At 42.9% G+C, this 14,270-nt stretch overlaps 1 protein-coding gene across 5 annotated transcripts in view; it reads right to left on the bottom strand.

Annotated features, from left to right (window-relative positions):
- Positions 1 to 14,270, bottom strand: part of SZT2 (SZT2 subunit of KICSTOR complex) — a 187,260-nt gene that overhangs the window by 1,067 nt on the left and 171,923 nt on the right. For 3 of the 5 annotated variants that reach the window (XM_088447301.1, XM_088447302.1, XM_088447304.1), the window contains 6 exons: positions 10,784 to 10,843; positions 9,316 to 9,713; positions 7,292 to 7,414; positions 5,971 to 6,421; positions 3,901 to 4,017; positions 1,510 to 1,578 (listed from right to left, as the gene is read on the bottom strand). In XM_088447301.1, coding sequence (XP_088303427.1) covers positions 1,510 to 1,578; positions 3,901 to 4,017; positions 5,971 to 6,421; positions 7,292 to 7,414; positions 9,316 to 9,713; positions 10,784 to 10,843 — 1,218 coding nt within the window. The remainder of the gene's footprint in view (positions 1 to 1,509; positions 1,579 to 3,900; positions 4,018 to 5,970; positions 6,422 to 7,291; positions 7,415 to 9,315; positions 9,714 to 10,783; positions 10,844 to 14,270) is intronic. The other 2 variants (XM_088447303.1, XM_088447305.1) reach the window with 1 other exon arrangement.

Consider the following 14,270-nt stretch of genomic DNA (forward strand, 5'->3'; position numbering starts at 1 on the left):
CATTCTAGAGGGGAGTATGTCTGAGCAAACCCGAACCACAACCCTTTAGACTGTGTCAACATTTTGTATTCCCAGTAAAATATCTGATGTGTCAATGTGAGCTTTTATTTACCCCCGCAATGCGAACAGACACGGAGTACAAAATGCCCCCTACTCTGATACCTACTAGTTACATCTCTCACTCTTCTGATAGCTAGTGACCTTATGACTACAAGCAAAGGGAAGATTGATGTAACAGTAAAAACTGTAACACTCCGCATAGCATAAGTATTCAGTGCCCCCACTCCTTGGTACTTTACCAATGTAGGCAGACTTGTTTTACATTAGGTGCTGCCAACACGTAGCATTTTCCAGTGTCAAAAGTACCAGACTCAGGCTGCTGACTCTGATCCACTGTTGTGAGGTTGTAGATACTGGAACCCCACAGTGTCACTTTCTGTGTTTTTCTTATAATGCTGCGTCTCTTTGTGGATGTTAAACCTCCATCTCGAGGCCACCAATGCAGTTGGAAAAAAAAGCCGATTGTTTGAACATAAGCTACACTCTCTTGAAATCCTGTGGACTTGCTAGACTAAACGCGCAACCGGCAACAAGCATGGAGAAAAAAAAAAAAAGATGCCCCCCTTCGTACTCTGCAATAAGAACAGCAGGGGAAGGATGCTTAATTAACAGACACGAAGGCAAATTGCAATTAGCAGTGTCAGTTACATACAGGCCCTCATGCTGTGCCCACATTAAGAGACATTAACGGCCATCAGCGACTACAGACATTGCAGTTCTGGGGAAAGGGTAACTATATAATAAGATTCTGAGAACCTCATCATTGTCTCTCTCTCCCATTAGCCGTATAGAACCGTAAATTAAACAGTTAACTAACTTTAATGCCAAAAATGCTTACTATTTTTTTTTTATTTTTTTTTTACTATATATATATATTTTTTTTTTACCAACATTTTTTTTTTTTTTTATAAATCATTTATACTGACAATTTAGCAATAGTTGACTGTGTTGTTGACAAATGGCTAACGCACGCAGTTTCAGCCCAGGATTAATTTGTAATCCTCAAAGGTTTATGTGGAACATATTCTGCAGATCCAAAGAGAGACATATTTTTGAAATTTTCATCTTTTGAAGATAAATTTATTCTGCATAAGAAGTCACAGCCGTGACTACAATGTGGGCTTTGATTTCCTCTAATACGATAGAGTTTAGACGCTGGCAGCTCTGTTTAATGTATTTTTGTGGCTCGTGCACACAAAAGATTAAACGTGACATTTTCATATACAAAGAAAACCCCAAATCGTTAATTATGCCGAGTACGTATTTTCCCGCTGAAGCCACCTCAAACACAAGAGGGAAGAGAGAAGAATTAAAGTCACAAAGAGGTGAGGGTCGGGGCCACGTATGGTTTTAGAATGGCTCAATGATCCCTAATATTCCAAATATAATAGGCCTGCATCTCACGGCAACAGTCACAGAAATAGTAAGTTAATACAAAATTCAACATACCGTTTTAGCAGAATGTGTATCTAGAAAAACCAGTACAAAGCAATCCGTGAATTTCTGATTGAGAACCACCTTCATTTTAAATAAAAAAAAAAAAAGTAAATTAATAAAGTACAGTTAGACTTTTTAGCCTATTTTTTTTCCTATATAAATTACAGTCCGCTTTGCTCATGCACTTTTAAATAAATATTCCCAGCTGATAACATATTCTGACAATTATTCCTATTAATGTGTCTGCTGAATAAACGTTCCAGCTTCTCTGCAAGGGTTAATGCTCTCTGAAACGCGCCAGGTCTGCTGTATAAAATTCAGATGTGAAAACTCAGACAAGGACCTTATTTATACACTTTTTTCTGTTTATGTAAAAATTCTGTTATTTTATGCCTATTAAAGTATAATCGCTCCCTCACTTTAAATGTACTCTATTATAAAAAAAAAAAAATGTAATTATTGCATTGTGTTTTTCTGACATTATAAAAAAATAACATAGGATCGGAAGCTGCTAAATGGAAAAAAAAAATGTGGTCCTTGCTCCGTAGTATATGCCCCCTCTGCTCCCCACGTACAGGACATCACAGAACAAGCGCCAGTAACAGGAAGATTGGTATAAGACACATACAAATGTAGCAGGAGCCTTTCTATCAGACCCTGCAAAATGGAAACAGGCACTATCGGGGCAGCAACTATGCTTTCACCACGGCCTTAATTCGGTCGCGCACCCCTCCCTACGGCCCTACTTGGTCCATGTGTTATGTCCATATAGTTTAATACACATAAAATTAGAACTAATACATACGAGGGCTGATTGAAAAGTAATGAGACTGAATCGTGCAAGAACACCGTTGGAGTGGATATCCGATTTCCTGACATCGATAGTGACGTGTGACGAATTGTGGATTCGTCATTATGATAAGGAATCCAAACAGCAGTCCGGTGTATGGAAACACGCGAATTCGCCTCCGCCCAAAAAATTCTGTGCGATTCCTTCGGCATGTAAAGTCATCCTTCTGCTGTTCTTTGATGCGCACGGTATGATCCTTACAGCATTGAGTTCCCCGTGGACAGACAATTAATGGTGACTACTATGCAAACGTCTGGAAACAAATTTGCGTGGAGCCATGAGGAAGAAAAGGCCACAATTGCTGAAGAAACAGTGGTTTTTGCTCCAAGACAATGCCCGACCACATGTTGCTGCTGTTACATTGGCAGCACTGACTGAAATTAATGGGACAGCACTGGAACACCCTCCATATAGCCAGGACTTAGCACCTTGTGAGTTCTGGGCATTCCCAACCCTGAGAAAACAACTGCACGGAAAGAAGTTCTCAACAGATGATGAAGTGAAAAATGTCACAGCTGTAACACTGACAGTGATGTCACAGAACCGTCTCCTGCACGTCTGCGAATCGTTGTTGAAACGCTGCATAAAATGTATTAAAATCTAAAGGACGCTACTTTGAACAAGAAAAATGTCCAGAACCTGTGGAGTCATCTGATTCTGAATAAAAAGATCAGTCTCATTATTTTTCAATCAGCCCTTGTATATGGGATAATGTAATATATACTGGATAATATAATGTGACCATATAGACCAGAAAGCCACACGCCAAGTGCCTTTATACACGTGACAGATCGCTCAGCTGACTTTGCAGCAATAGGATCATAATTAGGAATAATACATAAAATGTCCAAATCAACACTAAAGGGTCTATTTACTAAGCAGTGTTAGGAGATAGAGTGAAAAGTGATAAGGTGCCAGCCAATCAGATCCTAACTGTCACCTCACAGGCTGTGTTTGAAAAATGACAGTTGGGAGCTGATTGGCTGGCACCTTATCACTTTCTTATCACTTTGTCTCCTAACACGGCTTAGTAAATAGACCCCTAAAGCATTCTTGCCTACTCACCCAGAATTTCAAGGAGAATCATAAGTGTCTGGGACCCTCCTGGGTTCCATGAAGAACAAAGCACCCTCCTGCATACTACCCATTTCCCTAGTTAAATGGGCAGGAACGTGATGCCGCGTTTTGGGTCATCTTGGCCCCGCCCCTACAATAGGATGCTATGGTTGGCATCATCATGGCCCCATCCTTGTCCCTTCTTGTTACGCAGCAGGGAAGGGGCCCTGATGATGTGAATCGCATCACACCCTCCCCCCACCCCTGTACTTGACACTACCCCTATGATCTCCAGGAGGGTTGATCAAAAAAGTAGACAGGTGTCCTGTAAAGTGATGACATCAGAACTCTCCGATTATGCAGTTATCACATCTCTTGTGTATTATAACACTACCCTGTATAGGTTACAATTTGCCGTGACTTCAGTTTAACAAATCGTGTGACAAGGACAATAAGGCCATCATTAGCCTATGGTATAGGAATCAGACTCCACTCACCAGGTACTGGGTGCTGCTGTCTGCGCTGTGGAAGTGTCGGCAGCTCTGGGGAAACCGGCTCAGCAGGACTTTGATAAGGCTCTGATACCACTGAACACTCATTGAGAGGAGGAAATCCTGTATGAAAGTCAGTCACAAAGAAAGCAGGGAGAACAGTCACACGTCTCACTAGGACCTCACATTCCGCCTCTATCCTCATGTTAGCACATATTGGCAACTCTAAAAGGCAAATGATACAATGCCAGAGGAGGCAGCACAGTGCCAGGGATGAAACATTGTATACCATGCACTACAGGGGTGATTGGAGGTGCACACAATACTTCAGAGCCCAACTTTTCTCCAAAGAAACAAAGATCAGCTCAAGGGCAAGTCATCCCTCATGCTACCCAATTACTACACCATGAAAGCATTGTTCCGCCATGTACTGCACTGATGGTATTTAATAGGAGTGAAACGCGATGCTGTTAGGAAGTCGATACTCACTATGTCCAATGTGTGTACGTCGACATGGCGATGCCGATGCCAGAATCCCGAGAGTAGCATTACACCCTTGTTGGGATCCCCGGCGCTGGCATGGTCATGTCGACATGTTAACTGTGAACATAGTGAGTGTCAACCTGCAGTACCGAACTGGAGTGAAACGGCTCTGTACACAATGGAAATGGGGCTCTATGTCGGTAGTAACTGTGCTATTACACTTGTGAGTGCATCTTTGGCCAAATAAAACATATAGGCAATGTCGTGCAAGCATTACTATTTTAGAACAGTGACGCGTTTTACTATTTGGAGGAGGCTTTTACTGCATTTTATGTATGCTTTACCATTATTTAGCCCACTCCAACATAAATAGTTCTCTATATATTGCTTAATAGCCAGTGAAAACACAAAATGTGTCTGGCTATATATTCTCAGTTTTGCTCCACCACATGCCCAGGCCAATGTACCAGTCTGCTCCATATTCTACACTACGGGGTTCCTACATACCGAACCAAACCAGATGGGATAACTGGAAGAATGAAGCACAAGCGATGCATAAAGTACGAATGTTGTTTTCTATGTAACACTATAAATTCATAATGACAGCTACTTTATCGGGTTCTAAATCCCGGCGCCACTGATCGTGTTTATGCCCGTATTGGGTATGAAATGCCAACACTGAGGATCCTGGCTGTCAAAATCTTCACACCGGCATTCTGACAGGGTTAGGATACTGACACCTGCTGGTAAGTATCCTACCCCTAAACCTAACCCTCCCCCTAGTGTCTAGCCCCTAACCCTATTCCTAACCCTCCCCCTAGCTCCATTACTTACAGTCTGGATGCTGGCCCCCGGGATTCTGAACGCCGCCATTCCCGACCGCCTGGATATGAACTACATCAAACACACCACTACTTACACGTGAACCCCGGTGTTCCCATTTCGTATTCTGCAGGCTGTCACGTCACTCAGCACAACGGGAGAACATAGACGCAGCCAACACGACTGAATTGGGTGAGCTAACTCCAAGTTGCTAATATTCATTTATAGCAACAAATAGAATATGTTGCTCAGCCACAATATTGCTAAGAAACAAAGTATCTCTATAAAAGGATACAGTTCTAACTTTCAGCCTGGTTATAATATAATCGGGGAAACTGAATATATTTATTGACTTTATTTTGGACTTTTTTTCTGTGTTTATTTCCTCATTCCCTTTTTCCCTATTGTCATATATCTTCGTGTATGTTCATTAATCTACCTCACTGTACGATATGTACATGTACTATTTAGGTTTTTTATACTTATTATGCAACTGTTTAATTAAAAGTATTATTTTACAATATATACAATTACATGTTTCAAACCATTTATCACAAGTGTGGTCGAATCAGCGCAGCCAATTAGCCACTTCTCAACATCATGAGAACTGTAGACAAGAAACCGCTAAATATTATATATTATAATATATATATATATATATATATATATATATATATATATATATATTTTATATTTAAAAAAAAAAAACACTTAAACCTCTGTGTATTCCAACTCATTATGTTTTGTGCTGCTGCCTTGCGCCCATCTTACCAGCTGCGGGTCAATCTCTGCCACGCTCCTCCCGTGCACGGCATCGAGTAGTTCCTTTAGTTCGCTGGAGCTGAGCTTGCCCAGTCGCAGCTTATCGGAGGAGAGTGGCTCCAGGAGATAAAGGCGTTTCCATAGGTTATCTCTGCGGCAGTGACACTTTGCGAGCTGAACCATCTCCATCAGTTGCCTTTTAGCGGCGCTCACTTCTGTACCCAGCAGCGGGAACAGATGTGGATTATAGAGGCTCTCGGAAACATTCCTGCCTGGCTCTCCCTCTAGGACGTCTTCCTGGTTCTCTATTTCCGCTCTCTGGCACTTGTCAAGCTCTGGGTCTCCGTCCAGGTCCTGCGCATCCCTCTGAAGCTTTGGTGGTTTTTTGAAGCGCCGCATATCAGCGGTGAGACGTGGAAATAGCTCGCGCTGGCTCGTCATAATGACATGGAAGCGAAGTCTACCAAAAAAGAATAAAGGAAGAAAAGTATGGTAGTTACACTTTGTGTGGCGACAAAGTACCATATTGCTTTGCTGTCCCTATGATAATTTCTTGATAGATTGCATCGATTAGTGATTTTTTGTTTTTATCAAAGCAATTATCGAAATCATCCTAATTACTGCATTTTGATAAATAGGCCTGTGAGGAGCCAATATATTAAATATTGCGGCAGTGCCAAGGGACAGCGGTACTGAGAACAACTGTCCCTGTAAGTTCCATTCTGGCCACAACAATGGAATCTTTCACATTTTTTAAAGACTCTTCCAGAAAATCTAACACTGCGTATGCGCACGGTGTCCGCTTACGGAGCCGGACAGCGGTTGCGGGAGAGGAACCCGTAAGCTTATTCATCAAGGCTATTTTTCATAAAATTATGGTCTTATCCCTATGTACCAAACTCCGAAAAGTGAAGATTATGGATCATAAGCTTCACTTTTCGGAGTTTGGTACATAGGGATAAGACCATAATCATGGGGACTGCGGTCTGCTGCGCTAATTGACCTTTTGCAGATTTGTAGGCTGTTGGTACATAGTGGGGGATACATAAAATGATGCAGAAACTCCGGTTTCTGCATAATTATATGAAAAATAGCCTTGATAAATAGGCCTCTAAGTCTGTGGAATGTTGTCCCATGTAAAGCAAATCAAGGGAAATCACCTGGCACATGGAAGTGTAAATGGCAAATATACCACTTTTATACTCAAATAGAGCTCATTGGAACTTTGGTTTGTATAGGCTTTCATAAGAACCAGGATTTGGGTGAGGAGTTTTAGCGACCTAAAAGAAAAGTTATTTGTACTTGAGAGGCGATTCCATACAGCTTTTACCTCAGGAAGTGCCTCTCCTGCTCGGTCTGCTCCTCAAACGGCACGGCATTGTGGCATACCAACAGTGAGACGTCAAAGTCGTCGTGGTGTCGGGCGCCCTCCGAGTCCTTGTACGAACCCGAGCTGCCAGATACAAGTTATGAAATGGTAAAACGAAAGGACGTTGACAGAGAAATCCTTAATTTGCACAAATTCTATTTGGGCCGTCTTAGATGAGTATACTCCTGGGAGTAGATTTACTACACCGACCTATTGTCTAGATTTACTAAAACTTCTCAAAAAGGGAACGTGGAGGTGTTGCCCTTAGCAACCAGATTCTAGCTATCATTTTCTACAGCATACATAATAGCTACAATCTGATTACTTGCTGTGGGTAACAGCCCCACCACTTTTCTTTTTTAGAAAATGTATTCAGTTTACCCCTGGTCTGTGTCGGACTATGGAATAAGGAAAGGCAATCCGGGCTCAGGATGCTCCCCAAAGTGGGACTGAAGGTCATCTTGATTACATATTCTGGTCTTCACTAGAAAATCATCAGGTAAGTCAGAGGTCTTGGAAACACGTGGTTTTTAGTTTAGTGGAGAAGTTGTTGAATTCTATATTTTAATATTCTTTATTATTTTATTTTGTGTATTTTATTGTTATTTTATCCACCTTGTACTTTAAATTTTAGCCAACAATTTGGTAAAATAACAATGACAGACGGACATCTGTATAGAAAATGTTCAATGTGCAATTTCATCAGTTAAAGCAGGGATGGGGAACCTCAGGCCCGGGGGCCGTATAAGGCCCCAGGAATCATTTGGTCTGACCTTCAGAGCTTTTTTTTCTGCTAGCCTCATCTGGCTAGTAGGGTGCCTAGAATGGCACCCTGCAGCCAGAATCTATGCAGCAGTGCCGCCTGAAGCGTCCTTAGGACGCTTCAGTTGGTCATGCTGCTGCCCTTACAGCTCCCCGGAGCATCATCAGGATGCTCCGGGCATTGCTGTAATCACCGGCTATTGTGGCCCCGCCCCGTGTGACATCACACGGAGGGAGCGTGGCCTACACAGGCCGGCAAATATGGTTTTATATATCAAAATGGCCCTCGGCAGAAAAAGGTCCCCACCCCTGAGTTAAAGGGATACCATTTTACCTCATACAGAGTGTGCACTATTTTGCCGTACTACTCTCTGTTGGGATGAATCGGTGACAAATGGAGTATACATACCACAAAGGTTCTGAGCGGTCTCCTGTTTTCACAACCACCGGCGTACATCGGTGTGACACTGTCCTCTGCCCCACTGAAAGTGCACCCATTAAATAGGACTGGTTTTGCCATACAGAATACACTATATTATTTTTATTTTATCTTCTGGGTCCTACTATGAGGCATATGCTAGTGAAGACCAGAATATATTACCAGGCTATCCTTTAGTTCTACCTAAAGGTCAACCTGTGCCGGAATATCCTTCCTTACCTCGGACATCTGTTGATCGGGCCTCACTTCCGGCTGCTATTTGGGTCCCTTCAGGAGTGCTCACTGGCACAGATCAAACCCTCTTTTTTCGTGTTAAACTAACTGCTGTGCAGCGAAGATTTAGTTCACAGGTGGTCGCTGACTAACTGTTACAGGGGTTCTTCACATTTTTATCCAGGACCTGAATAATGTCTGAATAACCCATTATCCAGCACAATATTAACAGACTTTTAATACATTTCCTGTTTACCATTTCATTACAGAAGATAATAAGATATGATATGGTATTCCTGCATACAACTATAGTCATTTATACGTTAGCAGCAGAAAGTAGGGCATTGGGTCCCAAAACACTTTGCTTTTAGGAGTTCTAAATCATAGAATAACACCCTCACACCTATTGGCTTCTGTGCAAGTGTCTGCAACCTCTCCACCACTGGGGGCAAACTGCAGGTTATTGTTTTGAACTAGTTGAATGCACGTTAGATTATGCTAGAACATATTGAGGTGCACCCCCCATAGAAAACTGGCCAGACAACTTGGGACTTGATTGGTCCCCTCTCACCTGTTCCAGATGGAGACCAAGCCATACTCATTTTGCTCCCCAGCGACGCTCTTCTTTCCGTTACTCCCGAGAAGAGGGGGGCGAACCATCCGCAAAGGCTTCATGTGATAGGTGCTTGCATGATCCGCTATGTAGTTATACAGCTGATGAGCAGCGATGATCTCAGTGGGAACGGTTAGCATTCCCTGATACACGTGGTTGCGCCCATACTTGGGAATATCAGGGTGCTGAGAGATGAAGAGCTGCAGGAAGCTTGAAAGGTCATAACCCTGGCGTAAGGACATGCTGGAACCTAGCAGATACTGGTGTAGGACTCGGAGGTGGAAGTCGTAGCTGAAGGAATGGACGTGCATTAGGTCCCGGACCTTGTCGCACTCCTCTGTGAAGAGCATGGACAACTGCAGAAAGAGGGGAGATTTTGGAGTAATGTAATCAGAAACTGAATGCCCGGGAGGCTTGCCTGCCTGGCGAAAGGGCCATTGAATTTACAGAGAACAGAATCAGTGTACCCATCACCTTTACACAACAGGGGCAGCCATTCAAGTGAGACGATAAACATGATAATCCAGCCATCATCAGTGACATCACTAGCCCTTAGTGCATGGATAGACCGTATCCTCATGTTCATAGTTTCAGCTTGCAAAATATAAAGGCCGCAGTGGTATCAAGTCAGTTACGTCCAACCTGACCGTGCTCCAAATAGCCACCTATATATGTGCAGAAATCCACAAAACCACCATCACCAATATAGGCCAGCATTCCCTGTGGCTTTAGAAAAGAGATTGCTAGCTGACCAATTCACCCATGTACCAATCTAACACCAGCTCATCTGCCAAGGACACCAGCTTCTGCGCCACTCTCCCGATCTCCTTTGCCAAGCAGCAACTGCTCCAAAAATCCTTCTCTTTTGTACCATGTGCACCTATTTCAAAACTGCCCAGCAACCAAACGCGCTAAAAGCCCAGCACCACAGTGATCACTTAAAGCACAAATTGAGTCTCATAAATTCATCTGAACACCAGCACTGGGGAAGCCCAATTATCACCTGAAATGGGGGTGGGGGGGAATTTAAGCAATACAGACAGTCAAAGAAGCAAAAGATCTTGAGTGTGAACCGCTGAGTGATACAATGAATTGTTAATGTGACATTACTGGGGGAATAAGAAAAGAATGACAGGGCTGGAACACACATGAAAAGAGAGCAGACAATAGACTGACGAGAAGTAGGATGGTGCCGGCAGGATTAGAAGGAGACAGTGACATCAATCTGCAAATTGCAGAACGTGATATGAAACTCAGAAGGCACAATTATACAGTATCAGACAAAGACGGGGGGGGGGGTGCTCATTACTTGGCGACAAACAAGGATAATGATGGGCAAGACATGGAGACTACGATAAAATTGACGTAAGCGTACAGTAGACCACCAAGCACAGGAGAAAGGACCCAGGGAGGGCAAGGGACGTACCGCAGACTCGGAAGCACTTTCAGTGGTACTCCTGTAATGATTTCGGATGGAGTGTGTGCCCTGATGAAAGAGGATAGGACACATGTACACGGGAGGAAGCACTACAGCTAGACGGCTAGACACACTGCTAACACTCTTCTCTAAGCCGGGACTACCTGATGCATATTCAACCCGCCTTATGGACTGCGGTAACACAAACAGACCTCGAGCGTAGATAGGGAAAGGAGTAGACAGATAAAGTAATGTATTTAAAGCTGTCACAAGTTATGTCTCCTCTATAGGGTCCATCCACTAGCTGAGATGTCAATCAACGGTTTAGTCATAAACACAAGCTCTTGGAAGTAAAAGAAAACAGAGACCATTAAAGGGGTACATGGGAACCTGGGGGGGGGCCCAGTGAATTGCACAAAACCTGGCACAAAGCTCTATTGACCACAATATCAAAAAGGAGACCATGGGTATAACAGTCACCAACCAGCAGGACACAAATGACTTAATAATCACGCTCTCCTCAATTTCAACATCATCCTTGTGTCTGCACAACAACAATATAGTGTATGAGATACAGCCTCAGTCATAATGGTGGCACCAATCTCAGCACCATGCCAATACCTTGACCTCTGTAATATCTTTCTCTACCACTTCACCAAAATAATATTCATAGACATTATGAAGATTTGCCAGTTTTTATTTCAAACAGTCTATACGGTGATGATCCTCTTGGATGGACCTAGACGTGTGCAACATTACTAATGTGTTGTTTTACGCCGCAATGGTGAAAATTGCCGCAGGGTTACGCTACGTAAACAGACAAAAATGCTCATTTTCTTCCATCGGGTGCAAGCTAAGGAAGCGGGCATTACGTTGTGGAATCCGCCATTGCTTAATGTGCCGTCTAAGCCAGATCTTTCCAAATGAGGAATGATGCACTTTAGCTAAATGCTATATATGAATGTTTGTCTCCTCTGCTTTCTTGCCTTTTAAAACTTGTAACACATCCAAAGTTATATATTATATATACCTCTTTACTTACCGATATTGTTTTGTACCATAATCTTTACAATAATCATTGCAGCATATAAATATTTTTGCAGAAACAACTTAATGTCATATATAAAAGCAGACAATTGTGAAATCTCTTCCATTCTGCGGATTTACTGGCTTATTATTTACACCTTTGTTTTACTGTCACTATTGGAACTTGGGCCCTCATTCAGAGCCGTTCGCTATTTGCGTTCGTTCGTTCAAAAACAAGGGGTGGCTATGCAAATGATCCGTTCGCACATTGCAGTCTGTTCACACCTCTAAGTCTGAACGAGCGAGCAAAACATACGCTCGTTTATTTGATAGAAACGCCCCCTAGCCGCTCGCACCATACGTCATGTCCGCTATTTATTAGATTAATCGAGTACATCGAACAGGATATGAACTGCTCGCTATTCTTGTGGTTGGTTTTTTCAACCGCTATTTTGCAAGCAGTTCTGAGTTAAAAAAAACCAAGTGACGTGGTCATTGACGCTGCTATATTAATTATGCACACCCATAAAACGCCCGTTTTGACCTTTAAGCACGCCTGCGAACGGATCTCCACTCCCCGTTTTCAAGCACCTTCCCCCGTTACCACCCACATACGCCTCATTCTGTCACTCAAAATAGCAGGCACTCGCTATATTGCGTACAAATGATTTTCGGCCGCACTGACTGGTTCGCGCATGCGTACTAAAAACCGTACGCATGCGCAGATGTGCGAACATCGCTCGGAATGAGCATACTGCCGCTAGCGAGTGGCTCTGAATGAGGGCCTTGGTCTATAAAAGGGTTGTAGTTTGTCTTCAAATAAGCCACAATCACCTGTGACGTCACCCGGCACGTTACTTTGTAAAAATGACAATCGTTGGCTAAATACAACATAAATATCCGCAAATGAGGAGCAAGACAATAACACTACTTTATAAAAGGCCGTACGCCCGCCTGTGATGCCGTGGACATGACATTGCGCTAAATACACGAATGACGTTGAAATCCTTCCAGCTGTGAGAAACCGGAGTCTTATGCGTCACCCCAGCTGAAAAGGGAAATGTGCTCTTATAGAACGGTTCGACTGGAATAAATATCCACGCTTAAAGGACCAGAATGTATACCCTGTGTGCAACATAACATGGAGGAAGCCATTTTGTTTTAGATCGGTTGCTGCAGTGGTTAGCATTACTGCCCTGAGTTCAATTTCTAACCAAAGCACGAACTATGGATTTCCTCCCGCATTCCAAAACCATACTGCAAGGTACACTGGCTCCTGACAAAAAAAATAATTAACCCGAGTGTGTATGTGTGCTCACGTTATAGGGAACATAGGCCTGTATTTACTAAAGTGCGGGTTTTTATAAGTGGAAATGTTGCCCTTAGCAGCCAATCAGATTCTACCTATTATCTTCTAGATGGTTCTAGAAAAACGTTAAGTAGAATCTGATTGATTGCTATATTATATATATATATATATATACACATACACATATATATATATATATATATATATATAAATGATTTGCTTAGTCCCTTTGTCTGGAATGCTCTTTGAATATCTCAAAAACTAATTAAAATATTCATGTGATTCTTCTGCGACGGATATCAATCAGCAATAAATTACAGAATTTGGAATCCAACTGTATAAGATTTTATGAAATAAAAAAACATTTTTTAAAAATCGACCAAATTCATAATAAATGCTTTGATATTGCTAAGCTTAAAATCTCAGGAAAACTACCAGAACACAGAGCCGGCACAGTGACCCCGGGAAAGCGGGATAAGAGTGACCGCCGCTGACTGCTGTTATCACGCACTGCTGGCGGTCTGTGCTCTGACATGGACCCAGCGCCCTAGCCATGTGTGGACAATTTACATTCTGCCCACTTTGGCTCCTGATTGGCCGTCTGTCTGCATGACGTAGCCATTACATAATGAGGGAGGGCGCGCGGGCGGCACAACACGTGAGACTACTGCCGTAGGGGGCACTCTTCCCTCACCTACTTTCTCCAACACGTCCATTCCAGGCTCGCAAGTCCCATCCAATCAGTACCGGGTTTGCGCCTCAAAAGCAATGCTTCTTATCTCTGCTTTCCACGAGAGCTGCCGGCAGCCTCTGATTGGCGGGAGACGGTGAGGCGGAGTAACAGTGCATTATCATTTGTATCTATAGGGGCTCAGCTTGCATTACCCCCTGTAAACGGGCAATTTTGCTTCAGAGTCCATGGTCAAATATATTATCGCACTTACAAATTGCCAAAATATTACTATAAAAAAAATCCCCCAAAACCATAAGGGCGTGGCTTAGCCGGTTACGTTTCACGCACATTTTTTATTACCCGAACCTGTCGTATTAACATATGATCTAGCAAAGCATTTTCCGTACGTATGTTCTGGGTTCAAATCGGCGAAATGTTCGCCACGGGCATACTAGTATACCCCATAAAGTGTAAGCTCCACTGGGGCA

Source organism: Taudactylus pleione, unplaced genomic scaffold, assembly GCF_031769625.1.
Source record: "Taudactylus pleione unplaced genomic scaffold, aTauple2 ptg000428l, whole genome shotgun sequence".
Lineage (NCBI taxonomy): Eukaryota > Metazoa > Chordata > Amphibia > Anura > Myobatrachidae > Taudactylus > Taudactylus pleione.